The sequence below is a fragment of the Sapajus apella genome, unplaced genomic scaffold (genome assembly GCF_009761245.1).
Source record: "Sapajus apella isolate SASKATOON/1434 unplaced genomic scaffold, GSC_monkey_1.0 scaffold27, whole genome shotgun sequence".
In the NCBI taxonomy this organism is placed as follows: domain Eukaryota; kingdom Metazoa; phylum Chordata; class Mammalia; order Primates; family Cebidae; genus Sapajus; species Sapajus apella.
The window spans coordinates 11240095-11264844 of record NW_022436967.1 but is presented as its reverse complement, the minus strand read 5'-3'; the positions used below and the strand labels follow the sequence as shown (position 1 = coordinate 11264844).

Sequence of the window (24750 nt, the reverse complement as noted above, 5' to 3'; positions counted from 1 at the left end):
GGTTTCTAGGGTTGGTGTAGGGTGGGAGAATAAGGAATGGGGAGATGTTGCTCAAGGGTACAAAGTTTCATTTAGACAGGAGGAATAAGTTTTAGAGCTCTGTTGTAGACTATGGGACTGTAGCTAATGTAATGTACATTTGAAAATTGCTAAAAGAGTATGTTTTAAATGTTCTCACCTGAAAAATTTAAGTATATGATATATATGTTAGTTAGCTTGGCCACTCAACAATATAAATATATATCAAAATATCACATTTTACCCCATAAATATATACAATTATTTGTCAATTTAAAAATTTTTAAGTCATTGATATTTTTAGCCATTGTACCTAAAAAATTGTTTAAAGTCATTGGTAAAACACAATGAGGTATCACTAAACACCTACAATAATGACAACACCAAATTGGTCACAGTGCAGAGAAACCAAATCACTCTTATATTGTTGGTAGAATGTTAAATGACACTGCCACTCTGGAAAAAAGTATGGCAGTCTCTTACAAACTAATATGCACTTACCATATAACCCATGTTTACACTTCTGTGTGGGCATTTATCCTGGAATTTTTATGAATGAATGAATTTTTATGAATTTCATTTTCATAAGTGAAAATTCATGTTCATACAAAAACTAACATACACAATGTTCAATAGCAGCTTTTCTCACAATAGTCAAAACCTGGAAAAAACTCAGATGTCCTTCAGTAGGCAAATGGTTAAACTATGATAAATTACATCATGGGATATTACTCAGCAATAGAAAGGAAGAAACTTTTAAAGTAATAGATTCAGGGAATACGTGCACGTTTGTTACATGAGTATAATGTGTAATGCTGGGGTTTGGGCTTCTGTTGAACCCATCACCCAAACAGTCAACATAGTTCCCAACAGGTAGCTTTTTAACCCTTCTTTCCTCTCTCCTCCCCACTTTTAGAATTGCCAGTATCTATTGTTTCCATCTTTATGTCCACGTGTACCCTTTGTTTAGCTCCCACTTATAAGTGACAACATGCAGTATTTGATTTTCTGTTTCTGCATTAATTCACTTAGGATAATGGCCTCCAGCTGCATCCATGTTGTTGCAAAGGACAGTATTTCATTACATTCTTATTTAAAGCTACATAGTATTCTATGGTGTATATGTACCAAATTTTCTTTATCCAGTCATCCATTGATGGGCACTTAGTTTGATTCTGTGACTTTGTTACTGTGATTCATGCTAAGATAAACATACAGTTCAGAATTTGATGTAACAATTTCTTTTTCTTTGGATAGATAGCCATTGGTAGGATTGCTGGACTACATGATAGTTCTATTTAGCTCCATACTGTTTTCCATAGGGGTTGAACTAATTTACATTCCCACCAACAATGTGTAAGCATTCCCTTTTTTGCACATCATCACCAACATCTATTATTTTATGACTTTTTAATAATAGCCATTCTGACTAGTGTGAGATGTTATCTCATTGTGATTTTAATATGTATTTCTCTGATGATTAGTGTATTAGTCTTTTTCCATACTGTTGATAAAGACATACCCAAGACTGTGAAGAAAAAAGCGATTTAATTGGACTTATAGTTCCACATGGCTGGGGAGGCCTCAGAATCATAGCAGGAGGCAAAAGGTACCTCTTACATGGTGGTGGCAAGAGAAAAATGAGGATGAAGCACAAGTGGAAACCCCTGATAAATCCATTGGATCTCATGAGACTTACTGTCATGAGAATAGCATGGAAAAGACTGACCCCCATGATTCAGTTACCTCCCCCTGGGTCCCTCCCATAACATGTGGGAATTCTGGGAGATACAATTCAAATTGAGATTTCAGTGGGGACACAGCCATACCATATCAGTTAGTGATGTTGAGCAGTTATTCATGTTTGTTGGCCAATTGTATGTCATCGTTTGAGAAATGTCTATTCATGTCCTTTGCCCACTTTTTTTTTTGTTGTTTTTGAGATAGAGTCTTGCTCTGTTGCCCAGGCTGGAGTGCAGTAGTACAGTCTCGGCTTACTGCAACCTCTGCCTTACAGGCTCAAGCCATTCTCCTGGCTCAGCCTCCCAAGTAGCTGGGATTACAGGTGCCCGCCACTACCCCCAGCTATTTTTTTGTATTTTTAGTAGAGACAGGGTTTTATCATGTTGGCCAGGCTGGTCTTGAACTCCTGACTCCGTGATCTGCCCACATCAGCCTCCCAAAGCACTGGGATTATAGGCGTGGGCCACCACACTTGGCCTGCCTGTTTTTTAATGGGGTTATTTGGTCTTTTTCTTGTCGATTTAAGTTCCTTATGGATTCTGGATATTATTAGTCCTTTGTCAGATGCATAGTCTGCACATATTTTCTCCCATTCTGTATATTGTCTGTTTCCTCCATTGAATGTTGTGCAGAAGCTCTTTAGTTTAATTCCCATTTGTCGATTTTTGTTTCTGTTGCATTTGCTTTTGAGGAAGTCATCAATTCTTTGCCAAGGCCAATGTTTAAAATTTTTCTTACGCATTTGTCTAGGATTTTTTAATTTGAGGTCTTATATTTACTTTTAGTCTTTAATCCATCTCGCATTAATGTTTTTATATGGTGAAGGATAGGGACCCAGTTTCATTCTTCTGCATGTGGTAGCCATTTTTCCCCAGCACCATTTGTTAAATAGAGTGTGCTTTTCTCATTGTTTATTATTGTCAGCTTTGTCAAAGATCAGTTGATTGTAGGTGTGTGGCCTTATTTCTGGGTTCTTTATTCTGTTCCATTGGTCTATGTATCTGTTTTTGTACCAGCACCATGCTGTTTTGGGTACTATAGCTTTGTAATATAGTTTGAAGTCAGGTAATTTGATGCCTATGAATTTTTTCTTTTGCTTGGGATTCCTTTGGCAATTTAGTTTGTGGTTTTTGGTTCCATATGAATTTTAGAATACTTTTTTCTAATTCTTTGAAAACTGTTGTTGGTAATTTGACAGGAATTGTGTTGGATCTGTAGATTGCTTTGGGTAGTATGCTTATTTTAATGATATTGATTCTTTCAGTACATGAGCATGGAATATTTCTCCATTAGTTTGTATCATGTATGATTTTTTCTGTCAATGTTTTGTAGATCCTTGTATGGATCTTTCACCTCTTTGATGAAATATACTCCTATGTATTTGTGTGTGTGTGTGTGTGTGTGTGTGTGTGTCTACTATAAATGGGATTGAGTTCTTGATTTGAGTCTCAACTTGAATGTGATTGGTGTGTAGAAATGCTACTGACTTTTGTACATTGATTTTTGTATCCGGAAAATTTACTGAAGTCATTCATCAGGTCTAGAGGTATATTTACGGTTTTGGAGGCATATTTAGGGTTTTCTAGCTATATACCCATGTAAGTTGACTTCCTCTTTTCCTATTTGGATGCCTTTTATTTCTTTCTCTTGCCCGATTGCTCTGGCTATGACTTCCACTACTATGTTGAATAGAAGTGGTGAGAGTAGACATTCTTGTCTGGAAACAAACTTTTGATAGGGCAAATATTGTATGATTCTACCTAAGTACTTATTACAGACAAATTCATAGTGACAGAAGGTAGATTATAGATTAACAGGTGGTTAACCTCTGTTAAACTATTGAAAGGGGAGAATGGGGAGTTATTGTTTAATGAGTTACAGAGTTCTGTTTAGATGATGAAAACGTTCTGGAAATAGATAGTGATGAAGTTTACACAACATTGCAAACATACTTAATGCCATTGAATTGTACACTTAAAATGGTAAATCTTATGTATATTTTATCAGTATACAAAAAAGGAACAAACTTTTGATATGTGCACCAACTTTGGATTTTAAGGTAGAAAAAGCCAGTCTCAAAGGTTATATGCTTTCTGATTGCTTTTATATAACATTCTTGAAATGATGAAATTATAGTGATGGAAAAAAGAATACTGTTTGCCAGGAGGGAAAGAAGTGGCTGTGATTATGACAGTGACATGAGGGATCCTTCTTATGGAACTGTTGACCATGATGGCCATAAGAATTTGAACATGTGACAAAACTGCGTATAACTGAATAAACACACAAATGACTACATGTTAAACTGACAAAATCTGAGTAGGGTAGGCCTTATTATGTCCATTTCTTATACTACAGATTTGCTAGTACACTGGGGAAATTCGTTGAAGAGTTTATAGTCTCTCTCTATATTACTCTTACAATACATGTGAATCCAAAATTATCTCAAAATAAAAAGTTTTTTAAAAATGGTAAGGGAAGCATGTGCCTACTATATATTGTTTCACTGACTTTTCACTTCACTCTTTGAGGTAGCTATCTTTACCTAAAAGGTACGAATAAGGAAAGTGGGACTTAGCTTAAAGCATTGGCTCTACTAGTTTGTTCCAATCTAACTCCCAAACTCACCTGAGGTGACTAGACTGGATGAGCCTCAGCTGGGCCTGGGCATAAACTGCTCCTCAGCCACCCCTTAGCAGCTTTCAGCACAACCCTCAATGGAGAAAACTAGAGCTGCTCCCAACTCTCTTCCCTGTCCAGACAAGTTGTTATAAACAACTTTGGTCTCAAGTCATTTGTTATTTGATGCATCATTGAGTCTTTTCATACAGTATCTGTTTGTCAACAATTTAAAATAAACGATTATTTTTCCTCAGAAATCTTAGACTCTTTCATCTTCTCCCCTTCCTGATTCTTCTCTGTTCCTCTCTGTTAACAATATAGTAGTACTTTAAGTTACTAACTTACAACAACCAAAACTCATTTATACTTATATACATACTACCTCTTCTGGATCTGTTTTATTTTCAAGCTTAATTGTGGAAGGACAGGTTTTGTTACACAAATGCAGGATCGTCACTTGATGTGGGCAGATTCTTACTGCCTTTCTCCATTTCCATCCTTCCTACCTCACTACATAGATTGGCCATACTGTTTATACATGTTGTATCTGCCCCTGTTGTTTTTTCATAGCTCCCATTTTCTCTATCGGAAGTGTCCTGGTTTGAATGATAAATTACATGATTATCCACCCAAAAAGTCATTGATCTGACTTCTTTCACATCAAGAAAGAAAAAAGATTAAATATAACTTAAAGTCTACTTTATAAATCTTTAGCCACATATCTTGTTTGGTTGACTTACTTGGTTTTCAGAAGCAGAGATTGAGTCAGATTACCTCAGGAAAAAGAGGATTTATTTTAATGATACAGTGGCACTTGAATTTCAGCCAAAGGCAGCTTTAGGGACCAAGCTATACTCTTCATCTTTCTCTCCAAAGTCACCTGATCTTTCTCTCTAATTACCTGCTTTTAGTGTGTGTGCTTGCTATGTTTTCTCATTATTGCCTACCTTTTTTTACCTATTGATATTTTCTTATTCTAAATTCAATATTTATATCATAGTGATCCTTTTTGCCTTTCTAAAGGTCAGAGGTTCTTAACTTGGGATCCACGAATGCTTCCAGAATACCCCCACACTAAAAAATATGTTTACACATGTGTAATTTTTCCTAGGAGAGGGTCTATAGTGTTAAACAATCTCCAAAAAGTCTAAGACATTAATAACTTTTCCTTTTCTGTTCTTATTGATAACTAGCATTGAATCTTTAAAGTTCAGTTCCTAAGAAAGAGGCTCTGGCACAGCTCATCTTTTTCTACCAGGTTACCAATCATCTACTACAGTATGGATTAACTAACCTTATGTCAGATGCAATCTCCTGATCTAATTATCTCTGTATGATTAGATATGCTGCTTATACAGTAAAACTCATGAATGTTATTTAAAAAGATCCATGGGAGTCTGGGAACAATAAGTGGCATTACCAGCATACTTTATTAAATAAGTATTTATTTAATACATATCTCTGGGCAGGACATCATGACTTGATCTGTGAAATAAACAGAGGAATTAAGAATCTTGGCCTCAAACAAATGGAAACAATCCAGATGTTCAGCACCTGATGAGTAGATAATGTTCATGAAATTGAATATTATTTGGCAATAAAAAGGAGTGAAGTATTAATACATGCTGCAACATGGATGACCCTTGAAAACATTATGCAAAATGAAGGAAACCAGTCACAAAAGAGTGTGTCTTGTATGATTTCATTTATATGAAATGTCCAGAATAAGCAAATATATAAAGACAGAAAGTAGTTTAGTAGTTGCCTATGACTTAAGGAGGTGTAGGGAGCACGTGGACTGACTTATAACAGGCGTAGGGTTTCTTTTTGATGTGATGAAAATATCCTAAACTGTGGTGATGGTTGCACAACTCTGTGACTATAGTAATGATTGAATTGTATGCTTTACATAGATGAATTTTATGATGTGTGAATTATACTTAGTAAAGCTGTTAAGGAAAAATAATGCTGGCCTCAAAAAATTTATAGTCTGTAGGAGTATTAATATATACAAATAATTATAAATTGAAAGTAGAAAGTGGTTGTAAGAGCTATTTTAAAAATAAGAGTCTATAACATGTCTATACATATTGGTCATGTGACTCAACTTTAATTCTCTGACAGAGATGAAGTATTTATGGGAAGAGGATATGAATAGATGGGTTAGAGATTAGATATTTCATGAGAGGAGCAGAACTTGAATTAGAGCATGAAGCAATAACTATTTTTTTGTTTAAAAAAGGAAGGGCATTCCAGGGCAAGAGAACATTGAGAGTTCCAAAGCTGTCTGACACTTTATTGTTACAAATACGAGCCAGAAAATGAAGCAAGAAATTGACCTTGACTAGAATATTATTCACTTTAATGTATTTAATGCTTGAATGACTTTGTACCCTGGATTTTCCATAACAGCTCCAATTCAAATACTCCTTTCTTCTCCCATAAGCACTAGATGTTGAAAAGCACTTGCTGAACCTGGAGAGGGCACATTTTAAATGTTTATCAAAAAATTATACTTCTTCAATAGTTCATGTAAACCAGTAGACAAGCAAGGCCTATCTTTAATGCCATACAAGTACATTAGAATTGATGTCTGCCAATTTTCATGTTGACATTGGAATACAATTAAATACATATTTTTGAGCTATTCAAATTTAATTATTTAAATTACAAAATGAAGCTGGGGCATTATGAAGTATTTTAGGTTGGTGCAAAAAGTAATTGCAGTTTTTTGCCATAATACTACTTACCGCATCCTTCCCAGAAAAAGGGCACAACTAAAGCCTCTATATGTGCCTGACATTGTAATCATAGCATGCATTATTAAGAACATATGTAGCTATTAATTTTTTTAAAGTATGCAGTGTAAAGAGATGATTATGCAACCTCTTTTGCTAATTTGGGCTGCTTTGCTGGAGAATATTAAAATATCCTGGAATTTCAGTATGTTGGCATCTAAACTGTCTTGCAGATTGCATGAAACAAAGGATACATGGCTATGAAGAGAAAATATTTTGGATAACATGGTATGCATTATTATAGATGTTTACTTTATAAAAGCAGCTTATAAATCTGGTGTTTTAACATTTATAAAAATAAGAATTTACCAGGTATTTTAAACAGTTAGATTCTGTAGTTTAATAACCACTTTAATTAATATGTTTCAGTTCTGGAGGTGGTTTTTGGCAAACCTGGCTTCTGGCGGAGCTGCTGGGGCAACATCCTTATGTGTGGTATATCCTCTAGATTTTGCCCGAACCAGATTAGGTGTCGATATTGGAAAAGGTATGAGATTTTTAGAAATACTAACTTTTCCTTTTTTGTATTTTGAACCATGTGTTATTTATTGTCATTAATTGTGCTGTAATAGTGTTACTAGATAAAGTCTACAAACTTTACTCTTAACCAAATGGTAGAATCATAGGGCCTGAAGTATATTACTTGCTTCTTTTCCCTTACAAAAAAGGAGGGAAAGCCTGTTGTAACAAAAAAGTGAACATAAAAACTGCTTATAACTTAGTCTCTTTTTTTTTTTCCTAGAAAGCCCTTCCTAGATTTTCCCATGCATTTACTCCTGTCTCAGCTGTTACTCCTTTCTAGGTTAGATGCACAAATCTCATCCTCGAGATTCCCTTTGCCTCTATCCTTACTTAAATATCACATCTTCCCTTTTTTGTTGTTATACCCCTTTTTTTTTTTAAGATTTGTATTTTTTTGGTAGAGTATGTTCTTTGGTAACTTTTTGAGAAAGAGTGAAAAAAAAATAAATTGAGCTCTTACAAATCTTAAAAAAAAAAAGTATTTGTCTTATTCTCTTGAAAAGGGTAGGACATATATAAAATCTGAGTTTAAAATTATTTTCCTTCACAATTATAAAAATATTACCCTGATATCTGGTTTCTAATGTTGCTCTTAAGATACCAATTCTCTTACTCTGGATCCTTTAGTATATGTTTTTTCTTTTTAGTTAGTACTATCCCTGATGATCTTATATTTCACAGTAATAGACTTTTATGTGAGTCTTTTTTCAGTGTTAGCCAGTCAGCTGGCCCAGTTAAATCTGGAGCCTTGTATTCAGTTCTGTGGGTGGCAGCACAATAAGTCATTTGGCTGCTCAGGGTGAGGTTGTAGATATTGAGCATCTACTTGCTCCTTTGCTTTCATCCTGGAAATAGTAGTTAGTTCCTCTAATTTCTAAGTCTTTCTGAGGTTATTGTGGTCAAATGGCTTGCTTCCCAACAGTATCTTCCTCTGTAAGGAAATAGGTTCAGTTTTTTCTGCTCTATTTGGTGAGTTACCACTCCTCCCTATTCTCTCCATCTGGCTAAATTTTGTGGATTTCATTCTGTCAGGTACTCTTCTTGGCCTATCTGGCTTTAAACCTGTTTTATTTCATTATTAATGTAATCGAGTTTCTTCAGGGAACAGAGATTCATTCACCAAATATTGAGTGCCTTCTGGAATATAGGGTGCCTGCAGATACAGGGTGTGTGTGAGTGTGTATACGTGTATATATATGCACACAGATATTCACATTCCACCCCCCCCATATAAGACATAGTGCTCATGCCTCATGTACTTTCTATAGTCTAGTGGAGGACACAAGTAATAATAAATGAATAAATAACTAAAATATATTGCCTCTTAATGATAAATGCTAGGGAAATGAAAAGAGAGTAATACCAATTTTAAATAAATAATCAGAAAATGTCTTGGAAGGGGCAGCGGTTTGAGCAAAGAAGAAAATGTGAGTTTCATCTATTATATTTAACTAGAAGTTGAAATTTTATTTTTGTTGATAAGAGGGTGAAAATAATATTACCTTGTTGTAAGTTTTATAGTTTTGTTTTCTCTTTCAAATCAGGTGGATTTAGTTCATTTTTGAAAGATTACATTGTACATATATAATAGTTTTAAAACATTGTCAAAGAATTCTTGGTCAAGGAAAACAAAAATAAAACCAGAAAATACTAGAAAAATATGATCCCGTCATCTGAAATATTAACTATCCTAAACTTAACTAGATTTTAGCTTTATCTTTTTGTTTTACAACAGTCCTAGAGTTTTTCATTCCTTTTCTTTCTTTCTTTCCTTTTTTTTTTTTTTTTTTTGAGACAGACTCTCATTCTGTCACCCAGGCTGGAGTGCAGTGGCGTGATCTCAGCTCACTACACGCTCTGTCTCCCAAGTTCAAGCAATTCTCCTGCCTCAGCCTCTTGAGTAGCTGGGATTACAGGCGCCCACCACCATGCCTGGCTAATTTTGTATTTTTAGTTGAGATAGGGTTTCACCATATTGACCAAGCTGGTCTTGAATTCCTGATCTTGTGATCTACCCACCTTGGCCTCCCAAAGTGCTGGGATTACAGGCATGAGTCACCACGCCTGGCCGAATTTTTCGTTTCTAAGTGTTTTTTGTTTGTTTGTTTGTTTTTGTTTTTAATAGAGACAGGGTCTTACTCTGTTGCCCAGGCTGGAGTACAGTGGCATAATCATAGCTCAATGAAACCACCATCTCCTAGTCTCAAGTGATCCTCCTGCCTCAGCCTCCTGGCTAATTTTTTTTTATTTTTTGTAGTGGCAGGGTCTCACTACGTTGCACAAGCTGGTCTGGAACTCCTGGCCTCAAGCAGTCCTTCTGCCTTGGCTTCACAAAGCACTGGAATTATAGGCGTGAACCATCTCACCTGGCCCATTTCAAAGTATTTTCTGAACCTCAATTAGTAACTTCTGGTAACTTTAGTAAAATATTTTAAGGCAGGTTGTTTGAAATAAATTGTTTGCATAAGAGATTAATATTTTCCATTAATTTCTTTTGAGATATTACTTGAAATCTTGGTTATCTGTAAAATAATGGAAGAATTTTGATTTGTGCCTTCTTTGTTAGATTCGTAAGTGGAAATTTCAGATTATTTAGATCTGTAAATATTGATTAAAGTGTTTATTGGATATATAATGTTGCTAATAGATTTTAAATGGCTTTATTTTAGGTCCTGAAGAGCGACAATTCAAGGGTTTAGGTGACTGTATTATGAAAATAGCAAAATCAGATGGAATTCCTGGTTTATACCGAGGGTTTGGTGTTTCAGTACAGGGCATCATTGTGTACCGAGCCTCTTATTTTGGAGCTTATGACACAGTTAAGGTAATCTGGGGGATTAACTTGGACATATTTCATAAATTTTAAATTAATAATATTTTCAGCAGATATGTTACTTTTAATTATAAAAATAAAAATCAGTGATGAAATAAGAGAGACATGAAATTCCCTTAATCATGATTTTGCCATAACCTAATTAAATTATAACTGTAGTATGGATCTGACTTTAGTTATAAAGCATGTATCTAAGCTTTTGAGGTGTTTTCACTGTATATCACGTTGCCAATGAAAAACATGCTAATTAAGCTTACATCATAATCAAATTGTTGGTATATGGAAAGGCATCTTCTAACAGTTTTTCTGATTTTATATTAACCCTATTACCACTTTTTTGTATGCAAATAATTAAATACTTTCATTTTGGGAAGTAGGCAAAGCACAATTAATTAAATGCTACTATAGCTTAGTTATCTACTGGATACTGTTCGATTCTGTGTTGTATTCTCCAGGTTTTCTGCAATTTACCTTTTAATTTCAGACATTAAGAATACTTCCATGTGGTAGGAAAAAGAAAAATTGTAATAATGGCTACCAATTTTTAGCTATTACTTAGTTCTAGAAATCTTTTTTAAGTGCTTTACATCTTAAATCTCAGAAATCACCAGTTAAGAACTTACCCATGTAACCAAAACACCACCTGTTTCCCAAAAACCTATTGAAATAAAAGAAAATAAAGATACTTCTAATTGTTTAAAATAAATAATAAAAAATCCCCCCCACTTTGTTTAAAGATAAATAGCTAGGAATAGTTAAGTGATTGACTTGTTAAAGGCAAGCCAAAAAATCCTTGTTCCTAATAACTACATTATAATGCTTCCATAAAGAAGCAATGAAATTAACATCAGTATTATTTATTAAGTAAGATTAAAACTTGGGAGACATTTTATAATTGATTTATATATTATCTCTGGCCTCCCTCATTAGTATATATGTAGTTGAATATCATTTTTATTGTGGTCTGGACAGATCAGTTTTTAGTGTATTTTTTAGACTGCTATGTTAGTGGAAATTACAGGATTCATACATTAATCACAGATAAGTTATGTGTGTACTGTCTCTGTTTTTCTTTGTAATCGCCTGCAGGAGTTGCAAAATTTAGGAACATTTTTCCATTAACTTAAAGTTTTAAAGCTGCTCATCAAATATGTGTTGATGATAAAAGCAAGCATTCTTTCACTTTTTTTCAACCCCACAAGGAAGAGCCATGTAAGAACTTCTTTTTGTCGATGAATGCTATCTTCCCTAGTTTTATGTGCCATTAATAACAAATCTTATAATGGAAAATATGCTTTATGTTTTTCAAATATACTTTCGAAATATAGTCATGTGTGGCATTCCACTTTTTATTGATCTGCTACTATTAAATCCCACTATTTTATTGCATTTTAAGTCTAATTGGGCCCTCTTTCATATATTTATAAAAATTATCCTTTAACTTAAGAATTTAGGATATTTTAGAAATTTGGATAGTTACTTGATACATTTTTCTTTTCTAGGGTTTATTACCAAAGCCAAAGAAAACTCCATTTCTTGTCTCCTTTTTCATTGCTCAAGTTGTGACTACATGCTCTGGAATACTTTCTTATCCCTTTGACACAGTTAGAAGACGTATGATGATGCAGGTATTTTATGTTATCATTTCTAAGCTTAGTTGAGTTTTTAATATCTCTGATAATTTAGGTATAATCAAATTTAAGAGAAATTTTGGCTGAAAGGCATAGGTCATTTGTTTTACTTAGCTAAAATAAATACATGATATATTTTGTCTTATATTCTTTCCTATCCTAAAATAACCATCAGCCAGAAAAGCTGCTTCCTCACCTGCCATCAAAACAGAAATGCCTGCTATTCCTGTAGCATATATGGCTTGGAAGGTAGAGGGTTATGGCAGAAATTGGATGAGTATGTCTATCTTAACTGAAATGTTAAATAGAATAAGCCCAGTCACAGGCCATTGAAATATTTCATTATTTACGGTAGAATATTTTTATGAAAGTAAATAATTTTGAACTGCAAGGACAAAAACTTGTTTGTAATGATTTATGTTCTAAATAGAAGTCCCTAAACCAAATTTTTTATATATTTGATCTCTATTGTTATTACTAGTTGACCATCCCAAATCTGAAAATCCTAAATCCAGAACACCCCAAAATTCAAAATGTTTTGAGCACCAACATGATGCTCAAGGGAAATGCCCATTGGAGCTTTTTGGATTTCAGATGCTCAGCTGGTTAAGTATATAAAGCAGATATTTCAAAATCTGAAAAAATTCTAAACATTTCTAGTTCCAAGCATTTCAGATAAGGGATACCACCTGTACTTATTACATTCATTCATTCAGCAAATATTTGCCTGCTTAATCTATGCTAAGCTCCAGTGACAGAAAAACACAAAATCTGCACCCAAATTCATAGTCTAATACTGAAGACAACAGCTAATGGTTTAAATAGAAATATGTGTAAGTTCCAGCAATACATAAGGAGGGTTGCCCAAATGCTTAAAATGGTCAGATGTGGCCTCCTAGAGAGCTGAACCTCAGTGAATAGGCTTACATCAGCCAGTGAGAGAATATTCTAAGCACAGGGGGAAAATCATACACAGAGATATGGCTAAAGAAGTAGTTCTGTATAGCCAGGTCATAAGTTTTATGAGGGCAAGTGACTTTTTCATTAAATTCTCAAAACAATAAGGTGTAGTTACTATCATGATCCTCATTTTTATTGACTACAGAATGGTCCTAGAAGGACCAGTGGGAAATCTGGCAGGATAAAACTAACCTGTTACTTCACTTAGGGATAATACTTAGAATTATTCCATTTATGTCTTTATTTCTTCTCTTGTGTTTTATGTCTTTGTTTCTTCTCTTGTGTTTTAGCACATTGAGAAACTTTTTTAAATGGAAAATTTGCATATACACTATAGATTGGGTCAATGGTATTAAATTTCCTGAATTTGATAACCGCACTTTGGATATGTAAGAAAATATCCTAATATTTAGAAAATACACACTGATGTGTTTTAGGATAAAGAGCATGATGTCTACATCCTAATCCCACAATATTACAGGGAAAAAAATGTGGGAATGTGGGTCGTGTGTGTGTGTGTGTGTGTGTGTGTGTGTATTAGTTTGCTAGGGTTGCTATAGCTCACAAAAGTGGTTGGCTTAAACAAATTTATTTTCTCATAATTCTGAAGGCTACCAGTTTGAGATCAAGATGTCAGCAGACTTAGTTTCCTCTGAAGACTTCTCTCCTTGTCTTGTAAATGGCTATCTTCTCCCTGGGCTTACAGAGTTCTTTCTCTGTTCCTTTTTATAAGGACAGTCACATTGGCTTAGTGTTCACTCTTGGGATCTCATTTAATCCTAATTACCTTTAAAGCCCCTATCTCCAAATACATTCTGAGGTACTGGGGGTTAGGACTTCAACATATGATTTTCATAATTCAAGCCTATAAAGTACTACTTAATGTTTGTATTTTTATTTTATATCCCACAACTTTGTTAGCCCTATTACAAACACGAATGTGCATGTACATACCTTCCAGGTTTTTATTTACACAAACAGGCATATAATCTGCAACTAATATCAGGATTTTTTTCCTTCCTTATCAGTTACACCTTTTATTTCTCTTTCTTGCCTTTCTGTACTCACTGAGACCCCTAATTCCATGTTATATTTACAAAGTAGTAACTGGCAACCTTGTCTTATTCCTAATTGTACAGAAAATGCCTTCAATGTTATATAATTTAATGTTAACTATGGGGTTGTTTTGTTGTTATCCTTTATCATGTAATGACAGTTCCTTTCTGTTCCTGGATTTTAACAATTTTTAATTACGAATGGTGGTCGTGTTCTTTCTATATCTGCTGAGATGATTAAATCTTTTTTCTTTTAATATGTTTACATATTGTGTTAATCTATTTTCTAGAGCTAAATCTTATATACCTGGGATAAACTCAGTTTCTAAGTATTGTATTCTGTAGCCCTTGCTAGTTTTGCTTTCAGGGTTTTGTTCAGGATTTTTGCATCCATGTTTCAAAGACATTGGCTTGTATTTTTCCTTCTTCTATGGCTCTAGTATGACTTCAGTAGCAAGGCTGTGCAAGCCTCATAAAATACGTTGAGGAGTCGTCCCACTTTTTCTCTTCTCTAGAATAAACTCTGTAAAATTGGAATTAAATGTTCATTAAATGTTTTGAACTCACATTTTAAGCCATTTGAACATGTGGTTTTCTTTATGAGAAGATTTTCAACAACTGATTGAATTTTTAACTATAGTACTATTCCAGTTCTTTTCTACTCTGTTGGTAAATTATGCTTTTCTAGGAATTTATCCATTTCTTATGACTTTTAAAAATACTTGTAGTGAAGTTTTTGTAATATAATCTTGCTCTTAAATTTCTGGATCATTTTTTGTTACCTTTGCCATTTCTGATAATCTTAGGGCTTTTTCTCTTTTTTCCTCAAATAGTATTTCCAAACTTTGTCAGCCAAGTATTTCAAAGACCTAACTTTGGACTCTTTTTGTGCTGTTGTTGTGCTGTGTGTTTTCTAGTTCCTTCATTTCTGCCAGTTATTTTCTTGTTTTTACTTTCTTTAGGTTTATACTTTGTCTAAAAATATTTAGGTTGCTCATTAATTTTTAGGCTTTTTCTAATATTTCAAGGTCATTAATTTCCTCATAATTTACGTAACATTCAAGCTGCATCTTACAAATTTAGCTAAGGAGTTTTGTAGTTATCATTTGGTTTTCAATATTTTCTAAGAAGTGTTTTTTTAACATTCAAACATACTATTTTTTTGTTTTGTTTTTTTGAGAAGGAGTCTTACTCTGTTACACAGGCTGGAGCACAAAGATCATGGCTCACTGAAACCTTGACCTCCTAGGCTCAGGTGATCCTCCCACCTCAGCCTCCCAGGTAGCTGGGACCACAGGCATGTGCTAGCACTCCCAGCTAATTTTTTGTTTTTGTATAGATGGTGTTTTGCCATGTTGCCCAGGTTGGTCTCAAACTCTTGGGCTCAAGTGATCTTCCCGCCTCGGCCTCCCAAAGTACTGAGACTACAGGCATGAGCCACTGTGCCCAGCCCATATGATATTTGTCTATTTTGCTATTGATTTCTCAGTTAATTGCAGTGCAGTGAGAGAATAAATCATGGTCTACATGATGACATCCTTTGACATTTGTTACACCTAACGTGTGGTCAGTTTTCAAGTGTGCCTGAAAAGTATGAATGGTCTCTAACCACTAGGGACAATAGTCATATATGCCTATTAACACAATGCTACTCAACACAGTGTTTATCTTGCCTATTAACACAATGCTACTCAACACAGTGTTTATCTTATCTATCCTTAGTGCTAATAGAAGAATATCTTAAGATAAAAGATACTAATATAATGAAGAATGCTTTGTCTTTATACAGAGTGGTGAGGCCGAACGGCAATATAAAGGAACCTTAGACTGCTTTGTGAAGATATACCAACATGAGGGTATCAATTCCTTTTTTCGTGGTGCCTTCTCCAATATCCTTCGTGGTACAGGGGGTGCTTTGGTGTTGGTATTATATGATAAAATTAAAGAATTCTTTAATATTGATATTGGTGGTAGTTCATAGGGAGAGTAAATTAAGAAATACATGGATTTAACTTAAACATACAAATTACATAGCTGCCATTTGCATACATTTTGATAGTGTGTTATTGTCTGTATTTTGTTAAAGTGCTAGTTCTGCAATAAAGCATATATTTTTTTCAAGGATTTAAATACTAAATATCAGATTCCCACTTAGACTCAAACACATTTTAATGTGATATTTCATTTATTATAGGTAGTGTATTTTGTTAGTTTAAAATTCTTTTATGATTAAAAATTAAAATGTATAATGCTGAAATCTAAGAAATGAAAGTATCTTCTTTTAAATAGCTATTCATTTAATATACCTGTTTTCCCATCTTTTAAAATCATATGGTATGACAAATATTTCTTAAAAGCTTATCAAGAGATGTCATCATATCTGTAGGCACAAATAAGCTTTGTTCTGTATCTCTTCTAAGACAGCAAAGCTATTACTGTATATAGTATTTACAGTATCAGTTAGCCTTTGATTATAGATGTGATCATTTAAAGATTTGATAATGATTTCAGTGACATTATAAAACTGAAACTGGAAAATAAAAATGGCTTATCTGCTGATGTTTGTCTTTGAAATAAATAAAATCTTGCTAGTGTGAATATATCTTAGAACAAAAAATATCCCCTTGAAAATTAGTTTGTATATTTTGTTGACAATAAAGGAAGTTTAAAACTGTTATAAAGGAGTCTTTTTTTCCCTTACTCTAACTGTATTAGTAAGCAGAGTATAGCAAAATTTTTGTCAGGACTGGCTTAACAACAAAGAACAAAAGGTATTTCTCAATGGACAGATATAAACAGCATTCCAAGGATTTGTATAGGAGTTTGTCTTGTTTTTTAAAGCTGTTGTAGAATACAGTATATTTGAAATCCCCAAGGTTTTAATGTTTTAGTAAGTAAAAGGATGTTAAACTAGTGGAGATAAAATATAGACAGATTTTGTGAGGCTGTGAATGGGCAAAATGAGGTAGGTGAACTTCCTTATGCACAGGGACAAAGCATATTTCAAGGACAATAATACAGACTATACTTTTAAATACAGTATATTGGTGTTATCACTCGAGTATAAAAAAATTCAAACTCTAAACATCATTTCTTGTAGTGGTCAACATAACACAGGAATTATAGGAACAAAATAGAAAATATTTTCCTTTCCTTCTACACTATCAAATGTGGTTAAAATAACCAAATATGAGGAGTAGTTTTCCATATAAACAGCAAGATAATATAAAAGTTTTCAATTTATACAGAGACATGCATAGAGGAAAAAAAGTCTCTCCATTCTAAATGACATGGGTAGAGGGCAAACAGGAATTTAATCTTTAAATTGCCAGACAAAAATTCTATTCTTTGAAGCCTAAAAGATGTATGTAGTTGGGGCAAAAGAAAGTGAAAATGTTACTTAATATCCTGGACAGAGATAAAACTACATTAAACTGTTATTAATGAGAGACAATTTATAGTGAGCAAAATCATAACACAATTATATAAAGAAATGATTTTTTAAAATCTTAACATTGGAAAATGAATAGTTAAAATATAAAATGTGTACAGTTTTTATCTTAAATGACTAGTGCTGCATCTTTGTTTCTGTAAAAGAGAGCTGGAATACTGCATTTTTTACAGTGTCATATTAGATAGGATTTCTAATTTCCTACCCTAAAACTATCTCCTCAAATAATACCTAAAATTCCATTCTCCAAGCTTCATTCTCTTAATTCATCTTTTTTAATTCATTAAAATACATCCTTCATAAAACAAGATGACCTTTTAAGTTTGTAGTCATTTTTACTGAAACTACATTTATTTTGGTGAATTTTACATTGTTTTCTCACAGCAGGTTATGCTAGAGAAAGTGGAGCGGGGAATGAAAATAACAGACAAGACATTCTCTGGATAGTAAGAGGCTAAAAGTCCCTGAAGAAATTTTTGCTATTTTATATTCCTACTCTAGATTGATGCTTTCTAGTAAAAATTAGAACTTTGGTACCCTCATATTAAATTTTCTGAAATAGTTCCTTTGTTCACCTATAAACATTATGCTACACAAGTAAGTAATTGATACCTTCATTCCTCATTAACTAATAGACCTAAATGTAGATTCAGAAGGGCTACTTTTCTTCCACCACCTCTTAAATGTTAATATTCTCCAGGGGCCAGTCCTTTGCTCTTTTCTCACTTTATAAATGGTAGATTGTGCTGACACATGCCCCTCCCTCACAAGAACATGCTGGATAAAATATATCCAAAAAGAATTGGTTTGGATTTGTATTGTTTTAAATAGGGAACTAGCATATCAAGAGGTGTCAAAAATAAGATACTCAAGGCCAGGAGAAACTGGGAGCTAATCTTGTAGCAGTCCACAGATTTCAGAAAGAAATAGACATTAAAGGTGAATTTGACACCCACATATGTAGACGGGAGTTAAGGAATTTGGACCCTGGTAGACTAGGCAGCTGAAACTGAAATATACCATGCCCACCAACCACACAAACTGTCCAATAAAGCTACAAATGTGGGTCCAGATGCGAAGCAGGCATCTGGTTTGAGGCCAGGAGTTCAAGACCAGCCTGGGCAACATACTGAGACCCCCGTGTCTATAAAGAAAAAATTATTCAGGTGTGGTAGCATATGCCTGTAGTCCCAGCTACTCAGGAGACTGAAGTGGGAGAATCACTTGAACCCCGGAGGCTGATGCTGCAGTGAGCCAAGATCATGCCACTGACCTACAGCTTTGGCCACAGAGCAAGACCCTATTTCTGTATAAAGAAAAAAAAGCTACAGTCTTGAAAGAAGTGTTTAAGAATAGATACTAGAAAAATAGGCAACAAATCACAGTGGAAAAGAAGTGCCAACTACCCCATCAGTGAATAGGGAAAGAAAAAGCCACCTGTGATGTCTTGTCTCTGGTTTGAGGGTTAACAATTCTAAAAATTAAGCCACCTGTGAAAAATCAAAACCCCAAAATCTTTTGCCACAACAAAGTATAGAACGCGTGTATGTGTGTGTGTGTGTATGTGTGTGTGCATATATATAAACTATAACACAGGAACTCAAAGCTAAACCATTAAAACTGTTCTAGGACCAGTGAAGCCCTCAGGTAATTGGCAAAAACCAATACAGAACCTCTCTGAAATACTTCTACAACCTAGGCCACAAAAAATTCCACAGAAAAGATAGACTTCAAAGAAGATGAATTAATGAGTCATCTGAGAAAACAAAGCACTGTGTGGTAAAGGTAGTAGATACGACAAACAATTAGCACCCCATCATAAAAATGTGATAAAATACTCTAACAGAAACTATAAAATTAGAATGTTTAAAATGATCAATAGATTTTTTAATAATTATTTTTTAATAAAAATAGTACAGTATGAAAGGACAGGCAAGTTTGAAAAAAATCTAGAAATTGTGAAGTACAGTGTTTGAAATTAAAAACATGACAAAAGAGGGGCTAAAGGTCATAGTGGTTTGAATAAATTTTACATATTCTAATAGATCCAGAAGAAACTGAAAAGGTGTGAGAAAAAACAAACGAATGTCTGATGCTTTTCCAGAATCTCAAGAATCCATTTGTCTTCAGGTTAACAAAAAACGCTGAGTGAATAAATAAAAGCAAATCTACAATTAAAGACATCATAAAAAAAATTGCAAAATGTCAAAGACAAACTCATGACTTAGAAAGGAACATTATACTCAATAATGGATGACAAAAGATATGGGAAAATACTTGCAAAATTTCTACACTAAGCTAAGTTATTAAACAGTTCCGTGACAGTAATATTTTCAAACAAAACAAAAATAGTTCACCATTCAGAGATCTTTGCTTAGCAATCCCCAAATTTTTCATTATGAGGGACCAGTTTCATGGAAGAGAGTTTTTCCATAAATGGGGGAAGGGTGTTCGTTATGAATCTGTTCCACCTCAGATCATCAGACATTAGATTCTCATAAGGAGCATGAAACTTAGATCCCTTGCATGTGCAGTTCACAACAGGGTTCACATTCCTATGAGAATCTAATGCCACCTGACAGGAGGCGGAGCTCAAGTGGTAAAGCTTGACTGCCCTCTGCTGAACTGCTGTGTCCCCAGTTCATAATAGGCCACTGACCAGTTGGCCACTTGGGATTGGGGACACCTGCCTTTGCTGAAAGGAAACTGAACTCAGGAGGAAGTCCAGTTGAATGCAAGCAGCAACAAAATAAATTGGTAGACATGTTAGTAGACCTAAATAAAACATTGCCTGTAAATGGAAAAATACATACTTATTGGTGCAAGGAGTGACTTACCTTAATAAATTTCAGAATAATTTAGCCTTTCTCACTTTTCTTGGGAGCCTACACACATTCTTCTCTCTTGCTCCTTGATACGAATTCATGAAAGAAGACCCCAATGTGACATTAGTATCTATTACTGTAACTAGATAGATAAGTCTACTTAATTCTGGGGTGCAATAATTAACAAGCTCATAGGCACCTAAGACATTTCTCTAATGTTAACGTTAGGTACACAGCTAAGGCTAGTTCTCGGAGAAGCAGCCTCCCTACAAAATCACACCTATAGGTAAAAATAGAGCAGCCTGGAAAACTCAGGCTGCACCTGCACAGATAGGCAGGGTCCAGCACAGGAGCCTTTGTTTCTTTGTGTGATTGGCAGGCTCCCAGGAAAAAGCGTCCTCCCCTTTTCATACATGTACACAGTGGACTCCATGGGAACTTGCCCCGGAAAAAGCAGGGCTTACCTAAATTAAGCACAGAGATATACAAACAAGAGTAGTGGCACTTTGTGTTTGCCTAGAGACACACCCACAACTACATAAGATAAAGGGAGTTGCATAGACAGTTTTACTGATAAATTACTCAAACAGCTACAGAGATAAGAGGAGTTTCTTATAAAAGCTTTTGAATTCAACTGCAAAAACAGCAACCCATTAGGGCTCCCCTCTCCACTGTGGAGAGCTTTCTTCTTTCACTTATTAAACTTTCACTCTAACCTCACCCTTTGCAGCCATGCTTCTTAATTCTCTTGGTCATGAGACAACGAACTTGGATAACACCTTAGACAACAAGACCAGTGACCACTGACTTTCATTTTTATCCCTGTTGTCTACTCTCCAACTTCAATTCTTTGAAAATTCTGGTAGGAATGTAGCTAAAATGGTATATAGAAGGAAATTTATGGCTTCAAGTGTATGTATTACAAAACAAAAAACTGAAAATGAACTAGAAAAAGAAGAAACAAAAATATAGAGTGAAACAAACAGCAGATGGAACAGAAAACAAAGAAATAAGGTGAGCAAGAAAAACAAAAGCTGAATGTTTTAACAAACCATACTGACAGGAACCAAGAAAAGGAAGAGATAAAAATAAACAATATTAAGAATGAAAAAGATGTACATATTACTGAAGAGATTTTTTTAAGTGAATAATCAAATTTGTGCCAACAAACTTGAAAACCTAGATGAAATGGTAAATTTTCAAAAAAAAATATAAATAACCAATAATGATTCAAGAATAGAAAATATAGACCATAACCACTAAAGAAATTTAATCATTCATCATAAACCTCATAAACTTTAGGCTAAGATGGTTTACAGGCTTTCTTTTCTTTGAGAAGGAGTTTTGCTCATGTTGCCTCTCAAGTAGCTAGGATTACAGGCATGTGCCACCACACCCGGCTAATTTTGTATTTTTAGTAGAGATAGGATTTCTCCATGTTGGTCAGGCTGGTCTCAAACTCCAGACCTCAGGTGATCTGTCGTCTTCGCCCTCCCAAACTGCCGGGATTACAGGCTTGAGCCATTGCCCCTTGGCCCATTTACAGACTTTTCTTACCAAAACTATTAGAAAGGAACAAAAAAGAGGCAACCCTTTTGGCTGCTTCTATAAGGCTATAATCTTGATGCCAATAAAAACAGTAAAGAAAGAAAAATTAAAGGCCAGTTTCATTTATGAATATAGATGTAAATACCCTACGTAAAATAAGCCAAAACAATCAGAACCATCATGGCCTTTCTGGTTTATCCCAGGGATACAAGGATGTTAAAAAAACTCTAGTAACATTATTCATTGCATTAACAAATTAAAGAGCAACAAAAAGGTCATTAGATGATGGTTAACATTTAAGTTTCAGTATCCACTTATGAGAAAATCTCTTAGCAAAGTAGGAATAGAAGATAATTTTGTTAACTTTCTCACATCATAAACACAAAGGTATTTAATGTTAGGGACAAGACAAGGATGCTTACCACCACTGTTTATTTTCAAAATTTTACTGGAGCACTTAAGCAACATAATCCAGACAAAACAATAGAAAATAAAAATGAAGAAATTCATTATTTCCCAGGTCATATGGTTCTATACACAGAAAATCCAAGAAACTCTGCAAATACTAGAATTTATAAGAGAATTCAGCAAGGTTGCTGGATACATGACCAACATACATAAATCAGTATCATTTTTATATTGTAACAACAGCTAAACATAGCTAGCATTTATTGATCATTTGATGCCAGGTACTGATGTTATGCTTACATTATTTAATCATAAAAACAGCCCAGTAGGCATATTTGTCCTCATTTTAACAGACTGAACCTGCGGATTGAAGAGTTAAGTAACTTGTCAAAGGTTCTAACAGATGGCAAAGTAGGCAAGCCTGGTACTACAACCCAAATCTATGTGACCCCCAAAGCCAGTCATGGTTTTAACCACTAGGTACTCTCTCGTCCTCCCAGTAATTGTAAGGAACGTGATGATAACACCACTTTGCTCCTGGCCTCGACCTTCTTTTGACTTTGATATTTTAAGTAAGAATAGAAAAAAATTCTTACACCCTCAAGTTATATGGACAACATGAATAAACTAATGGAATTAGATAAATTCATTGTACTAGGAGCATTTCAGGATATTCTGGAATAAATCTAGACAGCTGTGGCCCCGAAATGGCGATGTCAGAAGAGGCGTCTGAGATGAACTGGTGGAAGCCACAGGCGCCCAGCAGGACCGGGACCCAGGGTTCGTGGGGGGGGGGGGGGGTGTGGCAGCGCCCAATCACTGTTCTGCTCACGCGCTGCGGTGTCTCAGAGGGCGGCTTCTCCCAGGTGGTCAACGTCTCCTGAGTGCTCATGAAGGGAAGAGGGGCCTGATTGATTCTTCAATGTAGAGACCAGAACGCAAGCAATACTGGACAATCCAGTTGCCTCAGTATTGCCTTTGAAAATGGATTTCACGTTCATCCTAACAGCGGCAGGAGCTATAGCCACCCTTGCTGCTGCTGCTGCTGTAGCAGCATTATTAATACTAAAAAATCTAAGTTACTTAAAGAAGTGGACAACTAGGGATAATCAGAATACTAAAGCATCTGGTAAAAACAAAACAAAGCGTAACAAAAAACCCACGCCTATTTTCAAGATGGAACAGGAAACACACGAAGAATTGGATGAGAAGGAACAGAGACCAGAGGAAGAGGACGAGGAGGACCAGGGAACAGAACAAGGACTGGGAGAGAAGGAACAGGGTACACACATAAAAGTGCACGAAAACGAACAGGGCAGCCAAACTTCGTAAGTGTATCATAAAACTTGGTTAATTACAGACAGGCAACAGATGTCGATCAAACGAAGAGGGAGGGCACTGGACCACACTGGGCTTTTTGAGGACCACAGGCCAGCGGCTGAAGGCTGGAGCACAGACTTGGCTGGTGTGAGTGGCACAGAATTAAGTTCACTTTCCTGTAAAACTGGTTTCCAGAGGCAAGGGTCAGTAGCAGGGCCAGCATCTTTTAGAATGGCGCGAGGAAAGGTACGTGGAAGGAAAGTTGTCAGTGTGATCTTGTTTCTTGACATAAGTTTTGACTTTTGGTATTTCAAAACCTCATAAGAAAAAAAGAAAAAAGCCTAGAATGTGCTCATTCTGCTTTCGCACCAGAGGCTGGCCCGGGCTCGGCTGTGCCCCCGGGGCGGGGCGGGGCGGCGGGCGCCGCACAACGGGCGCCACCTCACAGAGCCGGGCGCGGCGGGCCTCAAGCCACAGGGCGGAGCGCGCCGGGCAGCACATGGGCCTCTCGGGGCGGCGAGGCCTGCGGGTGGGTGCCGGGCTGCGGGCGGGTGCCGGGCTGGGGGCGAGCCCTTCTGAGGGTAGGGGGTGAGCGGGCGGCGTCCGCCAGCCTGGGCTGCATCCTGCCGCCGTGACAAGCACGCCTCCGGTTGCCAAAACAACCCAAAAGGGTGCCTCAAAACACATTTGCAAACCGCCGGGCCGGCCGGCAGCCTGCCTCTCACCTAGCACAACCGCCCGACGTCCTGATGCCACGCTAGGGCACGCAAACCCACGCTGCCTCCCCTCCTCCGTTCCTGGATCCTCCCCGCCCCGCCTTCCCCCTTCTCCCGCCCGGAGGTGGCTCAGCAGCCTCCATTTTCCAGATCTTTCTCGAACCCGCAGCTACTCACGCAGCCGTTGCCCGAGTGCTGACGGAAGCGGCCGAAGTCCGGGCCGCGAGCAGGCTCGGACGCGGAGCGGAGGCTCGCGCGCCTCCCCGGCGGCGGAGCGCGCAGGCGCAGGTCCCAGTAACT

At 35.9% G+C, this 24750-nt stretch overlaps 1 protein-coding gene across 1 annotated transcript in view; it reads left to right on the top strand.

Annotated features, from left to right (window-relative positions):
- The window catches only part of SLC25A31 (solute carrier family 25 member 31), a 44789-nt gene extending 28617 nt beyond the window's left edge, over positions 1-16172 (top strand). Inside the window, 4 exon segments of the mRNA XM_032292247.1 lie at positions 7551-7668; positions 10373-10527; positions 12039-12164; positions 15972-16172. Coding sequence (XP_032148138.1) covers positions 7551-7668; positions 10373-10527; positions 12039-12164; positions 15972-16172 — 600 coding nt within the window.
- Positions 16173-24750: the final 8578 nt, after the last annotated feature.